Raw genomic sequence first — 20,420 nt, forward strand, 5'->3', positions numbered from 1 at the left:
CCGCACACACCGCCCCACGCACACCGCCCCGCGCACACCGCCCCACACACACCACCCCACGCACACCGTCCGGTAAATCCACCGCGGACACCGCAGAACAAACAGCACCACCACCGCAGGCGCCATCGCGGACGGCACGCACAACGAGAGGGGCGAGTGTCGGTTGACTGAACTCGGGGAGCGGTCACCTGTGGGGCCAGCGAGGCCAGGAGCCCCCAGCTGCCCCACGGGGCCTTGGGGCCCAGGAGTTCCCATGACCCCCATCTCCCCCTTGGCGCCTGGGGAGAGAAGACGCACACAGAGCACGGTACACAGAGCACGGTCACGCACAGAGACGGAGACACCCCCCCCCGCACCCTCCTGCCCCCCCCTGCCCCAGATATATATATACCTGTATATTTTTAGACAGGTATACACACATATATACAGGTATCTTTACAGGTACATATAGACACTACACGCCGCTACTACACTTGTCCCTGGTTCCGTCCAGAACGACGCAGTCCGGTTCAAATCTTCACTCCCTCCACGGCATTCCTCTGCGTAAACCGGAGCCGCTGCGGGCGGCGGCTGTCCCGAACTGTGCGTGGGCTCCGTAGAAGCCACGTTGTTGTTTTTTTTGTCGTCAAAAGGTTTCCGATTGGAACCGCGGACGAAGGTGAACGTTCGTCTCAGCGTGATCACCCGCACGCCGACGGGCGAGGCGCCCCACTCACCCGAGTATCCAGGAATCCCGTCTTTCCCCGGGATGCCCATGGGACCCGGCGGCCCCATCTGGCCCGGCACGCCAGGGAAGCCCGGGCTGCCCTTGTCGCCGGGAGGCCCGGTCAGGTCGAGGCCCGGAGGTCCCGGGTCACCCTTGCTCCCAGCAATGCCAGGAGAACCTGCAATCGATCGTTATTATTGTTGTACTGTTCATGCAAATTCCTGCACGTGCAAAGGTTATATGCAAGACAAATAAATGAGAAACAATACAAAGGGGACGGTAAAAATGAGACGAAAAGTATGGTGACTTCGTATCATGACAATGCGTCCAATGTGTGATGGTGTGGTCGATGACGGTGAAGTTGATAGTATAGTTGATGATGGTGCAGTTGATGATGTCGTTAATCATGAAGTAATGAGTAACAATGGAGTTGATGATAATGATGATGATGTAAAGGATGATGGTGCCGTTGATGATGTTGTTAATCATGATGTAACGAGTGAGAATGTAGTCGATGATGATGGTGCAGCTGATGATGTGTCACATGACGATGGCGTAGCGGACGGTGTGGACGATGCGTGGAGAGGGTGACGCGGGCCGCTGACCTTCCTTGCCGGTCGGACCAGGTTGGCCGGGGAGACCAGGTGATCCGGGTTGTCCAAATCCCTTGAGGCCGGGAAGCCCCTGGTGCCCGGGGATGCCCGGAGACCCCCCTTCCCCTGTGCGCATGACAGAGCCCAGGTGGCACATCGCAAGCGTCAAAAGACAAAGATCCCCCGTGTAGTCTTAACAGGCTGTTAGGGCACTAGCTGTTAGCGAGCGGCGCCTGTGAAGGCCGCGTGAGAGCGTGAGGCAGAAGCCGATCGTATCGTATTGCCACTCGTGCTGTTGACCGCATCATACCCCTTTGCGTGATTGTCCGTGACCCCCCTTTCATAATAACTGCAACTTGTAATGCGCCAGAATGGAACAGGAGGAGGTCCAAATTTGCTGCACCGCCTTCTCCTGGCGATGGCAGGGTTACGACACGGCGATCCGCCAACCCCTCGCTGCTGCCTCCACAGCGCTGGGCCACGTGCCACGTGCAGCGTCACCCACACCGCCGCCCGGCAAACACCAGGTCACGCCACGGGGCTGGGTCGAGAGGGCCTCTTACCCCTGCTTCCGGGAACGCCGTCCATGCCAGGCCGGCCCGGCATCCCCGGTAGCCCCGGGGAGCCCTGCTCCCCCTTCGCGCCCGGCAACCCGCCCTGGCCCGGAACCCCCGGTGGTCCCCGGAGACCCGGCGCTCCGACGCCCGACTCCCCCTGCGCGTTGAAGAGACGCACGAGGGATCAGCGGCGATGGACGGAGAAGGGAAAGGAGTGGCCCTCTCGTGAACGCGGCGACATGCGATCGGCTCGTCGCGCAACCACCCGCCGCCCACCGTGGGTACGCTCGCACGGACGGCACGGGCGCCGTAGGGCCACTCCTGAGGCCGTCCGCACGGCCGTCGTTAATTTTTGTTGTCAGAGAGAGTGCAAAGGGGAGTTTAAGTAAAGCTGCAACCCAATGGACACTGGGTGCACCTTTCAAACAACACATTTCCCATCTCCAATTTTTGTATTCGTATCGTACTCTTGGCGTCGTGCAGTTAACGCCGCAGATCCGTACCCTCGGAACTGTCACGGTAAGCAGTGCATCGCTCCGATTGGTGGATGGACCGTTGAAGGAGATTAACTTCGGACATTTTTGTTAATTCCACACGCTAGCAGTGGGGGGACATACTTCCTTAGATGGTCTGCTCAAGCCGGAATCTTTTCTGGCACTGACAGCTATAGGTATTTTTCAGCCAAATTCTCATTGAAAAACCCCGACCGTCAAACTACTTTCTTTCTTGATGGCCGCACAATTACCAGCTGATTAGCCGCTGCGCATTCCACCAAACGTCATCACCGTCACTTGCCGTTCGCTATGAACTAACGAACTATTTTTATTTTACCAGGTAAGGCCCACTGAGCTACGTAGCTCTTTTTCAGAAGCGAATTGGCCACAAATGACCGCTCAACGAAGTGGATTATCACGTGGAAATCTATAGCAGCCAAATACTCTGAAAGCATGAATCTGAATGTAAAGGGGAAAATGACCTGGAGAAAAATCCACACGACCACAGGGGGAGAGACACGCAAAGTCCAAATATACAGCAGACGTCAAGGTCCGCGCATCGAACCCACGACCTCCTGTATACCAGGCGAGGTAATTAACATCTCAACACCGAGGCATCGCCGTGGCATTACACGGCCAGGCCCACACAGACTCAGCATCGCACACGCGACGCGCGCTGTGGGTTCGGGCGCAGGGCTCCGCTCCGCTCTTGTTGGCGCTCACCTTGGGTCCCGCTGGGCCCGGCTGCCCTGGGGTGCCGTCCTGTCCCGGCCTGCCCGCCGCGCCCGACCCTCCCGAAGGCCCCGGGACGCCCACCGCGCCTGCGGCACGGCCACGTGGAAAGAAACTCGGAGTCAACGGCGGGCCATGAGCAGGGGGCCACGCCGAGCCGAGCTTTGGCGTGGCGGCCGTCAAGCGTTAAGGTCGCCGCCGCCGCGTTAGGTTCAGCGCGAAATAGCGGCGCGAAGCCTGTTGTTGTGATTCGAATGCTCTGGCCAAGTGTGCTGGTTGTTGCTGGCCGACCGGCATTTTGGGGCTGCGCTCAGAAGCCGTGGTAAATAATAATAAAGACCACGGTATAAAAATCAGTTTTGCCACCACCCAAGGGTAAGGCGAATTGGGGCGACTGCCCTGGGCCCCGCGCCTTGGGGGGCCCTGAGCCTCGATGTCACAGGTGTCAGATGTAAAACTTCTGGTTTAGTTTGAAGGCATCGATCGGGGGGCCCCACACGTTGGGATTTGTCCTGGGCCCCAAGCCCCCCTACGGACGACCCCATGATCTCCGCTTGAATTCTGACGAGCACGTTGGCTACGTACGGTGCGACAGAGGTTCAACGTACACACGTACGATTTTCATTCTCGCAAAAAGAGAGGGTGGCGGCGTCAATCGTGTGGAGCGCAGGAACGGGCGACCTCACTCACCTTTCTGCCCGGTCGCCCCCGGCATACCGAACCCGGGGAAGCCGGCGTCGCCCTTCACCCCCTGCTCCCCCTGCAGTCCCGGGGTGCCGGGGATCCCCGGCATGCCTGCGGCAAACACGGACATCACGCTCGGACCGGCCGCCTCGATGCTCTCGCCCCCGTCCGGCACCGCCAGAGTCGCGTGGCTCGACGCTGGGCCTCCTGCCCGTTTTTATTTCCCCATGAGACCAAAAGGCAGAGCTCACACCCGCACCTGTACCTGGCACCTCTGCCTCCCACACCTTTTCACTGTCTTGTTTCTCGTTGCGTCACTGTCAGACTAAGATACACAAGGCAGTTTTCTTGCACGTGTACCTCACCTTTTCTAGCACCTCTTGCCGTCATGTTATATTTGCGCTGTTGTTGTTTGTTGTTGTTTGTTGTTGTTGTTACCTCGCGTGCTTCGTTCACGACCGTTAAATACTTCGTTTGTTCGTTGTGAAATGTTCCTGCAGGACCATGCTGCACTCGTTCTCCACAACGTCGATGTCTCTGTTGTTGCTGCTGTGTTCACGGTGCCAATCACCGGCTGGGACCTACCACACTACCACTGCGATTACAGGGACAATCGGGAATACATCACTTAGCTTTCCTGCACCACTATCAGGATCGATTTAGACTCTGACGCCTGCTGCTGTATATTTGGAGTTTGCTCGTCTCTCTCCCCGTGGTTGTGTGGATTTTTCTCCGGGTCATCCGTTTTTTCGAGTATTTGGCTGCTATACATTTCCACGCGATAAGCCACTTCGTTGAGCTGTCACTTGTGGGCAGGTCGCTTCTGAAAAAAATGCTATACAGCTCAGTGCGCCTTACCTGGTAAAATAAAAAATAGTTTGTTAGTAAAATGCTGGGAAACTGGCTACAAGGCATGTATATATGTTGAACTTCTTTCGTACCGGACGTAGCCAACTCTGCTAATCAGAGGTGTGGGAAAGGACAATAAACCAAAAAAAAGAAGTTCTAAAGAAATTCGTTTTTAATCATGATGATTTTAAAATGCACAGCTCCAGTGGCTTTCTAAAATCGTGAGGAAGAGCGTTCCAGACGTCCGCAGAAGCGCATCTGAAAGCGCTGTGCGATGCGGTGACCGCCGTCTTTATTTCGGAAGGCCAGCCAAAAGCGGCTGCTGCTGCTGCGGGGATGACCGACCGCAGTCCGGGCGTTGATGGTTTATGCTCCTTGACGACATCAGCACCATCCGCGTAACAAATCAAATGAACCCGACGCTCAATCGCGCAGCCGTGGAGCGACTTGGCAGAGCGGAGCTCGCCGCGGGGTTGGTGGTGGGGGGGGGGTGAGAAGCGATTACCTGGGGAGCCAGAGGGCCCCACGTCCCCAGGAGAGCCCGGTAAGCCGGGGAATCCCGGCTGGCCCAGAGTCCTGCCCGGTTCCCCCTTGCCACCTGGACACAGTGGGGAGGGGTGCGCGCAAGAGGCGGTATTTAGGATTTTTAATCCGAACTTTCAATGCCCTGCACCGAATGTTTGATCGCACGACGCTCCGACACAATGTGATGACTTCTCAGAGCTGGAATGCAGGCAAATTAAGTGCAACATTTATACTGGTAGGAACGAAGTGGACCAGACCACCAATAGATTAATGTGTCCGTCCGTCCGTCCGTCCGTCCGTCCGTCCGTCCGTCCGTCCGTCCGTCCGTCCGTCCGTGGGAAGGGTGGTGTTGAGGGTGGTGTTGGAAATGAAAGACTACGAGTCTTTAAATCTCACAGCGTTTCTTGTCAAAACAAACACTTTTAATTAACGTTACACTAGAATACAGTAATTTTTTCTTTAACTCCTCTATACCCGGTCGATATCTCTGTACCGGTACTAAGTATTATTCCTACCAGCCCACCCCGCAGGGGCCTGTTAGAACACGGCGTGGGGGAGGGGGCATGAGGTTTGTTCAGCCATCGGTGGCCAGGTTCAGATCGTCAACTCAGGACACTTGGGGGCCCAGTTCAATCACTCGCGGTGGAATACGGATTCACATCCATGATTCACATCCAGGATTCACACTCAGGATTCACATCCATGATTCACACTCAGAATTCACACTCAGGATTCACATCCATGATTCACACTCAGAATTCACACTCAGAATTCACACTCAGGATTCACATCCATGATTCACACTCAGAATTCACACTCAGAATTCACACTCAGGATTCACATCCATGATTCACACTCAGAATTCACACTCAGAATTCACACTCAGGATTCACATCCATGATTCACACTCAGAATTCACACTCAGGATTCACATCCATGATTCACACTCAGAATTCACACTCAGGGTCTCAGGGGTGTTGGCTCAGAGTCCCCCGAGACACCCAACCACCTCATTCACGATGGATTTTTATTCAGTTTTATTTTTGTTTGCCCAATTCTATTCCTGATTGTGCTACAATAATAATGCAATCTATACCGGGGGCAAGGTATTTCACGGACATAAATGAGCATGACTCTGAGGTGCGGGAGCCAAGCTTGGCGTCGCTTGAAAGCCAGGAGATAGAGGTGGGGCCTTGAAGTGGCTCTCAGTAATGTCGGTGTGGATTGAACGCTGCTGCTGCTGTGCATGTGCAGCAGCAGCAGTGAGGACGATGATGACGACGATGATGATGATGACGATGACGACGATGACGATGATGATGACGATGATGACGATGATGACGATGACGACGATGATGATGACGACGATGATGATGATGGCGACGATGATGATGATGACGACGACGACGATAACGATGATGATGGCCGCGTTCCAGACGGCGGGGGCTGCCGCGGAGAGATGGAGGTTCGGTGTCGTGTCATGAGATGAGGCATCCATTCCATCCTGTGCAAGCCTCCATCTTTTTGAGAATCTACCAATTGTGAGCCGCTTGCTCTACCTCTGAGTCACCTGTGTGTGTCAGTGTGTGTTAGTGAGTGTCAGTGTTAAGCGTGTGCCAGCGTGTGTTAATAAGACACACGACGACACTCACCGGTCGGTCCCTCCATCCCGGCCCGCCCAGGAATTCCGTCGGTTCCCTTCTGCCCTGGAAGCCCCGGGGGCCCGAACCCTGGAGATCCTGGGGGGCCGCGCTCTCCGGGTGTCCCCGGCATCCCCGCGCCGCCCGGGGGGCCCTGCTCTCCCTTGAATCCGAACGGTGCCTGTGCGGCGACAGGGGCGGCCACACGAGCGACGATGAGACACTGGGATCGCCTGTCATCGCGTAAGGTCTGGGACTGATGTCCGTAGATCGGCGGGCGGTGGGGTAAAGTGTGGGTACTCGCATCTGGCCAGCTTGGAAAATAAAGCTGGCGACCTTTGTCGCCAGCGGCAGAAGCAAGAAACTGCAGGGCCGAGCCTACACCTGTTCACGTAGATCTGGGATTGTAAAACGTTGACTGAGGTTGTCTCGGTAGGAACCCAACTGTTAGGTCCTCCAGCGCAGCAAGAGGTCACACCTTGGCCACCGAATATATTGCTGGTAAAAGGCCTTTTGCGCTTGACTGCAACGTTTCAGGAACACGTTGGCTCGGAGAAGCAACAGAGCTGGACTGCGTAACGTGGGATGTCGCGCGACAACGAACTCAAAGCAACGAAGTCACACGCAGGAAACGTATCGGGTGCTCACATCAGTGGGCGCTGCGTGATTGGCATGGGCCCTGGCACAGGGAATTATTAAATGGGGCCCCCTGTCAAATTTCGCCTCCCCCCCCCTCGTTCGTAGCCAGGTGCCTAGGCACCTCTGGCTTGTGGGCCCAGGTGCAGTTGCACCGCCTGCACACTCGAGAGCTACGCCACTGCCCCTGACCCCCTCCTATTAAGGGCCCCGCTGAATCGCATCTCACCACCCCTGCTTCCAGCATGATGAGCCAGTTTGTTGAGCTATCATATGTGGCAGGATGGAGGTGGTTTCGTTGTATTTGTATATTTTTTGGGTGATTAGTTTGCCTTTCCTGCACTTTGCAATAATGTCGTGTCTTTGTAAAAAAAAGAGCTTGATAGCTCGTGGGATTCCGGCAGCATAAAAACATATTCTGACCAATGTTACAATGTTGGAGCACGTGACGACGAGCGTCGGGACACGTGGCGAAGGGTGCAGAGTTTTAGCGGCGCCAAAAACTTTTATGGAAACCAAACGCTGGACCGCGAGGTAGGTTATAGTCCCTGCCAGTTGCTGGAAAGGTTCTGCGTTCAACTGCGGAGAATTTGATTCAGTAGCTTGTTATTCTTCTTCCACCCCAGTAGCATTCATGTTTGCCCTTTGTACTCACTTCACTCACTCACCTACCCACTCACTCACTCACTTACCCACCCACTCACTCACTCACTCACCCACCCACCTACTCACTTCACTCACTCACCCATCCACTCACTTCACTCACCCACCCACTCACTCATTCACTCACTTCACTCACCCACCCAATAATTTCACTCACTCACTCACCCACCCACCTACTCACTTCACTCACTCACCCACCCACTCACTCAATAACTTCACTCACTCACTTACCTACCCACTCACCCACCCACCTACTCACTTCACTCACTCACCCACCCACTCACTCACTAACTTCACTCACTCACCCACCCACCCACCCACTCACCGGGTCCCCCTTTGGGCCTGGGCTTCCAGGCTGCCCGTCGAGGCCTGGGAGGCCGCTGGCCCCCGGACTCCCGGGCACCCCCGACGAGCCGGGCTCACCCTTGTCCCCGGCGAGCCCCTCGAGGGAGGACGCCTCCCCCGGCTCCCCTTTCTCACCGGAGTCCCCAGGGCGGCCCGGCACCCCTGGGCTGCCCTGATGGGGGAAGAGCAGAAGGGAGGGGGAGATGATTTAGTCAGTGACAAATCTGTCCTACGACTGACTCTTTCCCTTTTATCATCATCTTCATCATCAGCTTTGGGCGATTACATGGCACGGCGGTGGCACGCCTGTGCCCTTGTCATAGAAGTTTGTGGTTCGAATCCAGCAAGCCATCCTGGTTATAACTGCGGCGCGTGTTCACTGTAAAACACGTGCCGCATACTTCACAGTGGGTTTTCAAGATCCCATGATGTAATTTCGAAGAAATGTAGGGCATGGCCCAAATTTGAAAAATAATTAGCAAATTACTGAATTGGCCAACACATAGCAATTTCCGGCCCCTACTTTGAAAACTTGACAGGATCCTCCTAAAAAATGGTTTTGAATGATAATGTCCACCGCTGGATGTTCATTCCCTCCTTCGGCTGCCATGACAACTAAAGGATCCTTTGCATTCAACTATATTCAGCGTCTTTTTTTCTGTCCAGTTCTCTGGTCACAAACATCCATGATCGAATGCCAAAGTCGACCTCTCCGCCACTTTACCAAAGTGGTAACAATGATAAGGTAACGACGGGGAGATGTGGCAGGGCCTTACCGAAGGTCCCTGTAAGCCGGGAGAGCCAGGGAAGCCGCCATCGCCCTTAGGCCCACTGCCGCCCGGAATCCCTGCACAGCAGAGACGTGAGCATGAGAAGAGGCACCCGTGTTTGTGATGAACGGCAACTCAACGGGCTGCCGGATCTGTTGCCGGAAGGTTGCCCCTCACCGCCAGCCGCCCCGCTGTGCGATACCTCGCGTTATAATATCAGCCCATCGATGCAGGTTGTAAGCATCAGCCGGCACCACTTCGCCGACCTCGACTACGCCGATGACGCAGGCCTTGTTTTCTTGAGAAGCCTGACACATTCACACTACTCCTCCACAACACTGCAAGAAGAAAGGGATTAAATGTATCGTGGCAGATCACAAAAGTTCAGAGAACTTTGGGCTCCAGGGCTCCAGAAGCACCCTGCATAATGAATGAAGGAATGAACGGCGCAGGTACGAGAAGCCGGGAATTGTCTCCAACTGGGAGAATACAACACGTGCCGCCTGCTGCACGCTAGACGTCAACAGTGACCTCTCCACTCCACCAAAGTGGTTCACTGCAAGTCCTTCAAAAACCCGCTCCGCTAACAAGTCTCTCAACCCCCTTCCCACAAACACCCACATTGTGCACATTGTCACTGTTAACTGAATCGCGGTTAAGTTCGAGGAGTCGGGTCTTCATCTTGCTGTAAAAATTGTGGGCTTTTTTGTCAAAATGACAAACAAAATGCGTCGATCCGCCTCTTTCGTACTCAAACGACGAAGCTTTGAAACTCGCTCCCCACCCCTTGTTGCGATTGCAATTTGCAGATTTCTCCAAAAATAAAATCAACCTACGACTTGCCACTGATGGATCTGCCCTGCTGACATCGATTCGGCCGACTCGGCCGGGTTTGGAACCTTTGACGGGCGCTTCCAATAGACAAAGTCTATTGATGTTGATGGCAAAAAGTGGATGCAACCGGGAGCGTCTGATGGACAGTTCCAGAGTAATATCATGGACGGAGAGAAACGGCAGGAAGGCCAGGACCGATCGCTGACAACTTTGAGAAGGGACATCGCACAGGGAGGGATGCAAGATCGCGCGCCTTGTACACACGTGACGCGGTTAACGAGTCGATAGTCATCTCACGGCCGCACCACAGTATCGATCATCCTCCTGCTGTATCTACACTCAGGGGGGAGGGGGGGACTCAATTAGTCCACTCACCTTTCACCTACCAAGGACATCGCCGGCACGCCTGACTTGACCACCTGGTGCACTGTGAATGGTTTTGATTCCCGGACATAGATTCGTGAATGTGGTGCTGTGTCGGGGCTGCGTCGTGGTGCCATCATCTCACCTGGCTGACCGGGGGCCCCCGGTGGTCCTTGAGGTCCCGGCACGCCCGGCAAAGTCCTCACCGGCACTTGACCGCACGACCGGCACGTGTCCCCCTTGTCTCCTGCGCAGGCAGCATCCACCGCGTCGACAGTCAGTTCACTCATTCGATGAACGAACGAATTATTGAACCGTGAGTTCTCTCGTTCAATGTTCGGCTGAAGGTGCCACTATAATGTTTTAATTGACACCTGGGAAACTGCACGAGGACACTTGGGTACTACAGTGAAACGCCTGTTACCCACCCTCCTATCGTACACTCTTCCTATCATCCATACACCCATACCGATCCACGGATAATCATATGATGCCATGTGTAAACATCGCCACTGGAGAGAAAGAAAGAAGGCAGTCAGGCGTGGTGCTGGCCACCCACCCTGAGCCAGCCTTCATAGATGCTTGCCATCAGCACTTGCCCCAATGGTCTGTAAAGACTAGACAGGGAAAACTTTTTTTTGACGTCATGAGTTTACTTTAGAATTCAAGGTGAGACCTGGTGTGACGCCACAAACGCGGTGAGGCCGCGCGTACCTTTGGTGCCGGCGATGCCAGGAGTGCCAGGAAGCCCCGCTTGTCCCGGAGGCCCAGGGATACCTCTGCCAGTGCTGCCAAAGTCCAGGGGCACCGTAGCTGTGGATTACGGGATGAGGGAAAGGTCACGTGCGAGCGGTGGGTGCAGTGGTTAGCGCACTGCACCACGATTTGTCGGATTTAATACAAATGTCAGGAACACATCCTGAGTACAAACACGCGTGTTGTACCCATGCACATGCGTGATGTACATATGCACACGGGCGCTCTCTTTCTCTTCTGCCGGCAGCAATGCCCACGTCACTGGCAGCAGTGCTGCTCTACGTACCAGGAGGCCCGGGTGGTCCGGGGATACCCGGATTGCCGGGGCGACCTGGCTGTCCATCCGCTCCCCTGGCTCCAGGGATGATGGGGCCTGGGTCTCCTGGAAGGCCTTTGTCCCCTCTAGTCCCGGGCTGGCCTGGGATGCCTGGAGAGCCCTTGGACGATGGGCCTGTAGGAGCGCCACGGCCATCGACTCAAACGCCATCCACGAATACAACATCCCACCGATCATCTCGTCATCCCAGCAGTCATCTCGTCATCACATCAGTCATCTCGTCATCACATCAGTCATCTCGTCATCACATCAGCCATCTCATCATCACATCAGTCATCTCGTCATCACATCAGTCATCTCATCATCACATCATCACATCAGTCATCTCGTCTTCTGGCTCGAAAGAAAGCTGCCTCTGGTGTGGGCCAATCAGTTTGAAAGACAATGCATATATTAGCAGAGTATGTTTTTTGTTGCATTCTGACCACAAGTATTGTGGTTAATGCAAAAAAAATATTTCTTGTAGAAGGTTTTAGTTTGGTGTTTTAACATCTTAACACTTGTTTTGTTGCCAGAAAAAAGGGGAAAACCTATTCCCATATCGTCATCCCATTCGTCATCTCATCATCCCATCAGTCATCTCGTCACCACATCAGTCATCTTGTCATCTGCTCCTGCCTACATGACCTGAATCTGCGCAATCAGATCTCGAAAGCCAATCAGTGTTGAGCCTGGTGAGGTCTCTAGATGGGCTGTGAGGTGGCCAGGAAACAGACGGCAGCACAGAAACTCAATTCTCTGTGTATATCTTCTCCAAGCACACCGGCTTTCTCCCACACTCAAAGCACTCCTTTAATTATGAGATCAAGGCCACGTGACTTCCTTACCCGGAGGTCCAGGCGTGCCCTGGAGACCGTGGGGACCTGCAGGTTAGAGCAGAGTGTGACGTGACAAACCAACAGCGGACACGTTCACACAACCTCTACACAGCGATACTTACACACAAACTCTACACAGCGATACTTACACACAGCATTAAGCTAACAATTGTCTAAGTTCTGCGGCCCTTAATATGTTCAGGTATTATCGGTCAATTTAAGGGAGAGAGGGGGGGGGCGATGTTGCTTTGCGGCTTCACCCGATTCGGTAATTTGCGAGAGAAAAAAGCACGGCTTATTTGGATCACGACGCCGGATACAAGGGGGTTGCGCCTTTAGTCACGAGATCCACTGCAAGGCGGACAGAGCGTCGTTTTTTTTGGTGAATGTGGCACATTAGGAATGGACCACTCTTTTAATAAGTCCTCATGTGCTGTGCAGTACATCAATGCACGTGTGTACATCAGCATGTGATGACCGATTTGGGCCTGTGGGGGGGGGGGGGGCTGGCAGGGTTAAAGATTAACCGGACGTGTACACCAGCCACGTGGTTAATGGCGACTCGGTGAAGATTGCTGTGTGTGACACACGTGCTGTTGCATTCTACAGATTAACCACAATAAATGTGTTTGCCCTCGATTTGGAGCACCTGCCCAACGTCCTTTATTTCGAGTGTGCAACATGAAGACACACTCCGCGGCGTTAACCGGGGCGGCCACCGAGCTCGTAAACCCGCGGTGGACCTCTGCGGCGAAACACGGTAAACCGCTCGGCCGTTTAACCGCTTACCGGGAAACCCGCGCTCCCCTTTGTCCCCGGGGGGTCCCGGGAATCCGATGTCCCCTTTCTGGGCGGTGGCGACGTCACTGCTGCCGGTGACTGAGACCACCTGCGGAAGCGGGCCACAGACGGGGAGCGCTTCGTTCTCACAGCCGCGGGAACTGCGAGCGCGGAAGCTCGGGTCCAAGCTTCGCAGCCACCTTCGGCTCGTGCGACTTTTTCATTTATGTTTCGTCTCCTTTTCCCAGAGCAGGCAGTGCAGAAACATCGATTGTTATCCAGTCATTTCAGCTCAGTGTCTATGCTCCCCTCGCTCCGCCAACCCTCACTGACCAACCAACGTGGTGAAGTGCGGTCTAATAACCTTACCCTAACTTGTATTGTGTGAGGAGGCCCTCACCCAGCAGTGGATTGACATAACGGCTGTACGTGTGCATTGTGACCCCCCCAAATTATATTCCGATCGTGTTGTTGGCGTCAAGAGGGTCAGATGGCATTCCAAATTGAAACATTTGTGCCAGAGAATGGCCTCGGATGCCAATATCACACAGCTGCTTTTGAAGCCTCTCCCATGGGCCTGTTCATTCCAAAGGCCCCCTTGAGCAGCGGCCTGCAATGCCATTCGCTTGTATAATTAAATATCCTGACTGGGTTTCAGGCTTTGGGTTCTCCTCTGGATGTGAGATAAAACGGTAGCAAAAGATCGCTCAGTAAACACGATGGGCTTCGTTGGGCGCAGGAGTCAGCAAACCCATCTCGTGCTGTGAAGGAGGCCCACATGGTAATGAGCCAAAAAAAAGATGTTTAAATATTGACATGTAAACGTGGACTTCTATGCTTGCTTCATTATATATTCAAAAATTTACTTTTTCGCTGTTCATTCAACTTTACATCACCGCATAGCCGACCGTCACATATCCGCCCCGACCAATTAACCGCTTACAACCAGACAGTGCCGGATTATCCTAGTAGCAACACAAGTAGCTACAAATGCTATGGGCCCCGCACTTTCAAGGTCCCCGCGCTAAATTATTTCAAGCTATCAATTCCGGTTCAGTGATTCTGCACTTGCTCTATTACTATAGTACTATACCGCCTTCGACTTTTGTGAACGACTGGGTGTTTAAGGTTAGCGATTTGTTGCATTATCTGGCCGTGTAGCAAATGAAAAAATACAATTACTTTACTGTGCAAGTAGAAAATGTGTGTGTTTTAATATTTACGTGTTTTTTTATTTATTTAGGGCCCCTTTATAACATATACTACAGGCCCTGCACTCGCTTCATCCGGCACTGCAACCAGTGGAGTATTTCGTGCACGGTGGGCGTAACGGGCGGTGTAACCGTGATCGTCTGTGGAGGTTCACGTAGCTGTCCTTGCTTACGCGGCGTTGGGCTTCACCTTAGCAGTGGACTTTCAGCCTGCGGTGCGTCACACATCTGGAGCAGTCTTCCTGTCTGCCCATTGTACAGCGTAAGAGAAATCGACCGCCCTGTGTGTGTGTTTATACGGGTTAGCTGGGGAGAGTCACTCACTTTTCCCGGAGGCCCTGCGATGCCAGCATCTCCCTTCAGACCCTAGAGTAACACACACGCACAGTTTAGGCAATGCACGTCCGTGTTTAGCAAACGAGATTTTAACAAAATTACGTATATGATATCCTTCGCCCGGAGAAAGCCCACAGGTGTGAGGGGGCAACGCTCTATACCATACTCGATGTGGAGACCACATTTGCTGTACCGCATGTTCCTCGTGAGTCAGGGTGAGGCTCTTCGATGCCCACGGCAAGGGAGTTTCACATCTGCGTGTGATCCACCAACCTTCGATGCTTCCACAGTGCGGGACTGCAGGCCACGTGCATAGCCACCGCCGCCCGGCGAAATGTGTGAGTGCGATGTGCGGTCAATACCTTTTCGCCATCCAGGCCGTCAATGCCGGGAATCCCTGGGATACCAGGCTCTCCCTGCATGCCACACGAAGACAAAGATCCCCCTTGTAGCGTTCGACAAACTGTTGGGGCAAGTGCTGTAAGAGAGCACCTATGAAGGCCGGCACGGCACACGAAGAGGCGGTTGGCCAGCACCAGCCACATTTGTCACCTGCGCACTGCACCAGGCACTCGCTCGAGGCTGAGTCGACCTAGGGGAGGCCCAGGACCGGTTCAGATATTCATTTCTGATATTGCTCGTGAGCGGGAATTGAACTTGGCTCTCCAGGTTAGTAGCGCCGTGCTCTAACTGGAACGCATGCAAACACGTGCACACGTACATAAACAAGAGGCAAAGGTGCAGCGCTGCAACTGCTCGCCTACGCCATTGCTGGTGAAGGTGCACTCACATCGATTCCTGGCAGTCCTGAATCCCCATCCTTTCCTGGCTTCCCCTGATCAACGGGGGATGGGAGGAGAGGACAAACACGGTTAAGAATGAGGGAAACAACTTCAGTGAGCAGAATTTGCACAGTAATATTTATCAGCCCTGTGTCAGCCTGCCGCATGGAAGTCGCTTAGCGCAGCCAGCGAGTGGTGAGGCAGTGGCCACCAGCTTCACGAGCAGAAGACGAGGGATGTGACTCCAGACCGTGGGATCATATCGCATCAACCTGCCCACTGAGGGCCTGTTGTTGGAGCCACTTAATTTCTCCACTTGGCATCGCAGGAAGCCACCGGAGTGGATCGACAAACGAGACGACGTCCAATTGTCAGCCACTCCCGTCACGACAGAAGAATGCCCAGCGTAACGGAGGGCGGCACGATCGAAATCACGTCGTTGACATGAACGAAATAATCTTCACAAAACGGGACTCTCACCCTCTTGCCAGCTTCTCCAAAGTCACCTTTCTCTCCCTTCTGACCAAAGCCCGGTCGTCCCTGTGCAAAGCAGATGGCATTCGTCATGCAGAGGTACTCAGCAACAGCAGCGTATATCCACGTTATACCGACAGTACACATACCCAGGAACACACGCGTAGTATGTTATGTATACCAGGAATCCTCTACTTACGAACTTTCAACTTACGTACTTTCAGAGATATGAACAAACCTGTCCTTATGTCGATTTGCCTGTTCGGACCGAGAATCGTAAGTTCGACTGCCGCACAATAGATGGTGGTGCTGGCATCTACATCTGCAGAACATGAAGAACCCTTTACCGAAAGAACCAAGAAGATGAACCCTTCACATCTACAAGAGATGATACAACTTTTAAAGCCATTCACTGTGTTTAGTGTACACGCCGTACAACGTGCTTGGAATCGACAGGAGTAAAGTTGGACTTACGAACAAATCGACTTACGAACAGACCTCTGGAACCTAACGCGTTGGTAAGTAGAGGAGTCCCTGTATTGAACTTCTTTCACATCGTACGTAGGCAACTGTGCTCATCCGAGATGTCAACCGTATGTCTATAGGATAGGGCACACGTGTCCCGAACATGTACACGCAACAAACACTCGTGTATCCTTTACAGACTTTTGGGGTGAAGTTCTGTTAGCGAGCACCTATGTGGGCCGCCACGGCACATGAGGGGGTGGGTGGCCAGCACCACACCCGGCCGCCTTTGTCTCCCCAGTGGCCATGTTTTGCACACCGCACCAAGTATTCGTTTGAGGCTAAGTCGACCTAGGCGAGGCCCAGGACACGCACTGCACACACGCACGTGGAGCACATGCGGTACACACAGTACGCACGAGGTGCACACCTAGAACACGCGCAGTACACGGGGCACAGCACACCGCACACATACGAAGTGCTCACTTAAAGCGCCCAGAGCACGCACGCACACACAGAATATGTAAGTATATGTTAAGTCGTTTTTTTTGTATGTGCAGCACTGAGTCCGTATTGTGAACGGCGCAGTATGAATGACGATGGTGGTGATCACAATAATGATTTATTTACCCAGGTAAGCCACGCTAAGTCTGAAGACTATTTTTCAGCATGGTCCTGAGTTTGGATATTTGACCAGATACCAGTTCCAGGTCATGTTTAGCGATGGGAGGGAACCACAGAACACGGAGGAATCCCACGCGGAACAAGGGGGAGGAACATCCAAACTCCACACAAAGAGGCACCTGAGTCTGGAATCGAACCCAGGCCCTTCTTGCTGCGAGACGGGAGGGGGTGGGTGCATGGTGGGGTGGTGCCGGGCGCGGTGTTGGCCACCCACCCCCTCGTGTGCCGTGCACTTTCCCCGACAGTCTGTGCAGGCTATACGAGGGATCTTTGTGTCAGTGTGGAGCCGCACGTGAACATCTGCAGCCGAGTCGCAACAACGCGGTCTCTCACCGGGGGCCCGGGTTGACCGTCGAGGCCTGGTTTGCCTGGCTCGCCCACGTCACCCTGTGTGGCAAACACGCGCATTCACACGCGTACACACGCACACACACGCACGCACACACACACGCACACACACACGCGCACACCACACGCACACAGCATGCACACACGCACACACGCACACACACACGCACACGCGCACACACGCACACACACACACGCACACACACATGCACACACACACGCACACACATGCACACACACGCACACACACACACGCACACACGCACACACACATGCACACACACGCACACACGCGCACACACGCACACACACACGCGCACACACACGCGCACACACACACGCGCACACACACACGCGCACACACACATGCACACACACGCACACACGCACACGATCACACACACGCGCACACGCACACGAGCACACACACGCACACGCGCACACACACACGCACACGTGCACATCATCAACGTCGTCTCTCCCAAAGGTTGGCAGCTCGGTGTGCAGCAAGCATCTTTCCCTTCCTCGCCGCTTTCCGCCAGTCTCGCTGCAGTCGTTGACCCACGTCCCGGCCGACGTGCATCTGGCCATCGGCCCATCGCATCCTCGGTCTTCCTCTTCTCTCGCGAGCGCCCGTGTACGGTACCGCACGGTGACCGTCCGTTGCAATACGGCGCTCGGTCCATGGGCTGCGCCGCTTATTCACTGCGATCGAGAACCCTGCGCAGCTCTCTTATTTTCTGACCCGCGACCCCGACACGACCCATGACTGTCTGACCCCACCTGACCTCACATGACCCCACCTGACCCCACCGGACCCCACCTGACCCCACATGACCCCACCGGACCCGCAACCCGCTTCTGCACTACCGCCGTGGCCGTGCCCTGACCCACTTTCATTCGATCAGCAACCCGATATTTTTCACTATTTTTGTATTTGTCTGGATGCTGTGTGGTTCTCGCAGCATCGAAGCACAAACTTGCATTACACATATCAAAAAAGTGCTCTGCTCCGAAATACGAATTCTGCTGCCAAACGTTTAACCCCACGTGGCATGCACTACTTACTCTGCTCAGGATACTTTGTAGCATTGAGCGTAAGCATTGTTTAAAACGCAAATTTTCGTGAAAAAGCACCTGTATTGAGTTGTTCCAGTGAAATTCCGACTATACCTTTCGCACTATTATCCTCCACACGGCAACACTTGTACGTATGCATGTTGAATTTCGTTTGCACGCTACGTAGCCAACCATGCTAATCGGAGGTGTGGGGTAAGGACAACAAACTAAATAGAAAAAAGCAGTTCTAAAGGTCCAGTGGCTTCCTAATATCAGAAGGAAGAGCGTTCCAGACGACCAGCAGAAGTGCACCTGAAAGTGCGCGATGCGGTGACCATCTTTGTTCGATGGCCAGCCAATAACCGCTGCCGCGAGGATGACCGGAGTTTGCGTGGCGATGGTTTATGCTCATCGGAAGACTCATGAACAAAAAAACTTCAGTACAAAACTTCAGTGCAATTCAGCGTACAGGCCTAAGCCTCCTCTCTGACTTCTCTGCCACTCCGACCGTGCGCTCCCCTCGGCTCGGAGCGCGAGCGAGACGGAGAGTGAGTACGCATTCAGAGACTCCGCTGGCCACGCCGTCCAGAACCGGCGCGGAACGTAGCGCCGCACAATGTCTAGAAAGCTCTCATTGGCAGTTCGGCCCCCGGGGACGCCTCTCTCTGTCACTTCCACGGGAACCTCTACGCCCGCGGGGTCTCGCCAACGATGAACGTGGCCCCACCTCAGCCTAAACCACTTTACAGGTGACCTGCAGTGACCCGCAGTGACCCGACTGCGATGCAGGACTCTGCTATGGTAAGCACTGTGAGAAAATCCATTTAGGAAATATATTTTTTGTGAAACAAATAATTATTTTGGCGGCGCTGCTGCGTCGGCAGTGGCGGCCAAGCACATTTAGAACAAACAAAAAACAACTCAACACATTCGTCAATAACACTGTGGCCTTAAAATAAAAACATATATATGTAATAGGCGATGTTTTGGGCAATCGCCCTTCTTCATAGCACGTGAATCCACGTTTTTGTGAAGGTGATTAAGGTGCCCAGCCAAGGCGACGCTTACCGTCTGCCCCTTCTGGAAGCCGTCGGTGATGTCGACGATGCCCTGCTGCTCACGGATGTGGCCGGGAGGCCCTGGCGGACCCTGCAGCCCTGACTCCCCCTGCGCGCACACAATAAAGATCCCCCGTACGGCCTTTACAGAATGTTGTGGCAAGTGCTGTTAGCGAGCACCTATGAAAGCCGGGGGTGGATGTGCCCAGAAATACACCCGGCCGCTTCTGTCTCCTCAGCGCTGACGATGGCAGGGACTCCCGGTAGGCCTATCTCTCACTGCGCTCGTTGAGCCGCTCACCTCCACCTGCTTCTCAACCCTCACAATGCACAACCCCAACGCTTGGCGCGGTTACGGGTGAGTGGCAGGTGTACGTACGGAAAAGCGTCAGACTCACCTTATCTCCTTTGGGGCCTTGGAAGTTGAGTCCCATGTGTCCCTGTAGGCCGACAGAGACACGCAGAGTTAATGCTGGGTCGGTGGGTGCGGAGGGGTGGGACGGTGGGTGGGTGGACGAGTTGGGTGCCGTGACACCGTTACGGCAGCTGTGTTTAATGCCCTCCACTGAGATGGGTCACGGAGAACCTGGTTGTGCAGGATGTGAACTCACCTTGGGTCCTGGAGGCCCAGGCTGGCCTGACGGTCCCTGGAAAAAGCAAAAATAATAGCAAAACAGAAAATAAACGGAGGGTTTTCACAGCTCCAAAGCTCTGATTGTGGCGGTGAGGATAACATTTTATTTTCTCCCTTTTGCATTGAGATAAATTATTTCACTGGCCTGGTTTTGTTTATTAGTCGATGCCACAACTATAAACAAATAAAATCTCAATTTGACGAATTCTAGCACGAGGTTATCACCAAAGCACTATGTTCCCCAGGCAAGTGCAGTCCGTGGTGGTTTTAGAGTCGAGGGCGGTAAT

General features: G+C 54.0%; 1 protein-coding gene across 1 annotated transcript in view; it reads right to left on the reverse strand.

Moving 5' to 3' along the window:
* The window catches only part of LOC133357339 (collagen alpha-5(IV) chain-like), an 89,227-nt gene that overhangs the window by 22,725 nt on the left and 46,082 nt on the right, over nt 1-20,420 (reverse strand). Inside the window, 23 exon segments of the mRNA XM_061575238.1 lie at nt 189-278; nt 717-884; nt 1,312-1,425; nt 1,863-2,013; nt 3,074-3,171; nt 3,773-3,877; nt 5,121-5,213; nt 6,793-6,961; nt 8,405-8,596; nt 9,201-9,271; nt 10,537-10,638; nt 11,106-11,204; nt 11,434-11,598; nt 12,312-12,347; nt 13,092-13,191; nt 14,618-14,659; nt 14,992-15,045; nt 15,420-15,464; nt 15,892-15,951; nt 17,368-17,421; nt 19,510-19,608; nt 19,898-19,939; nt 20,111-20,146. Of these exon segments, the coding sequence (XP_061431222.1) occupies nt 189-278; nt 717-884; nt 1,312-1,425; nt 1,863-2,013; nt 3,074-3,171; nt 3,773-3,877; nt 5,121-5,213; nt 6,793-6,961; nt 8,405-8,596; nt 9,201-9,271; nt 10,537-10,638; nt 11,106-11,204; nt 11,434-11,598; nt 12,312-12,347; nt 13,092-13,191; nt 14,618-14,659; nt 14,992-15,045; nt 15,420-15,464; nt 15,892-15,951; nt 17,368-17,421; nt 19,510-19,608; nt 19,898-19,939; nt 20,111-20,146 (2,185 nt within the window).

This window comes from Lethenteron reissneri, chromosome 57 (genome assembly GCF_015708825.2).
Source record: "Lethenteron reissneri isolate LAM-NWPU_2019-01 chromosome 57, ASM1570882v1, whole genome shotgun sequence".
In the NCBI taxonomy this organism is placed as follows: Eukaryota; Metazoa; Chordata; class Hyperoartia; order Petromyzontiformes; family Petromyzontidae; genus Lethenteron; species Lethenteron reissneri.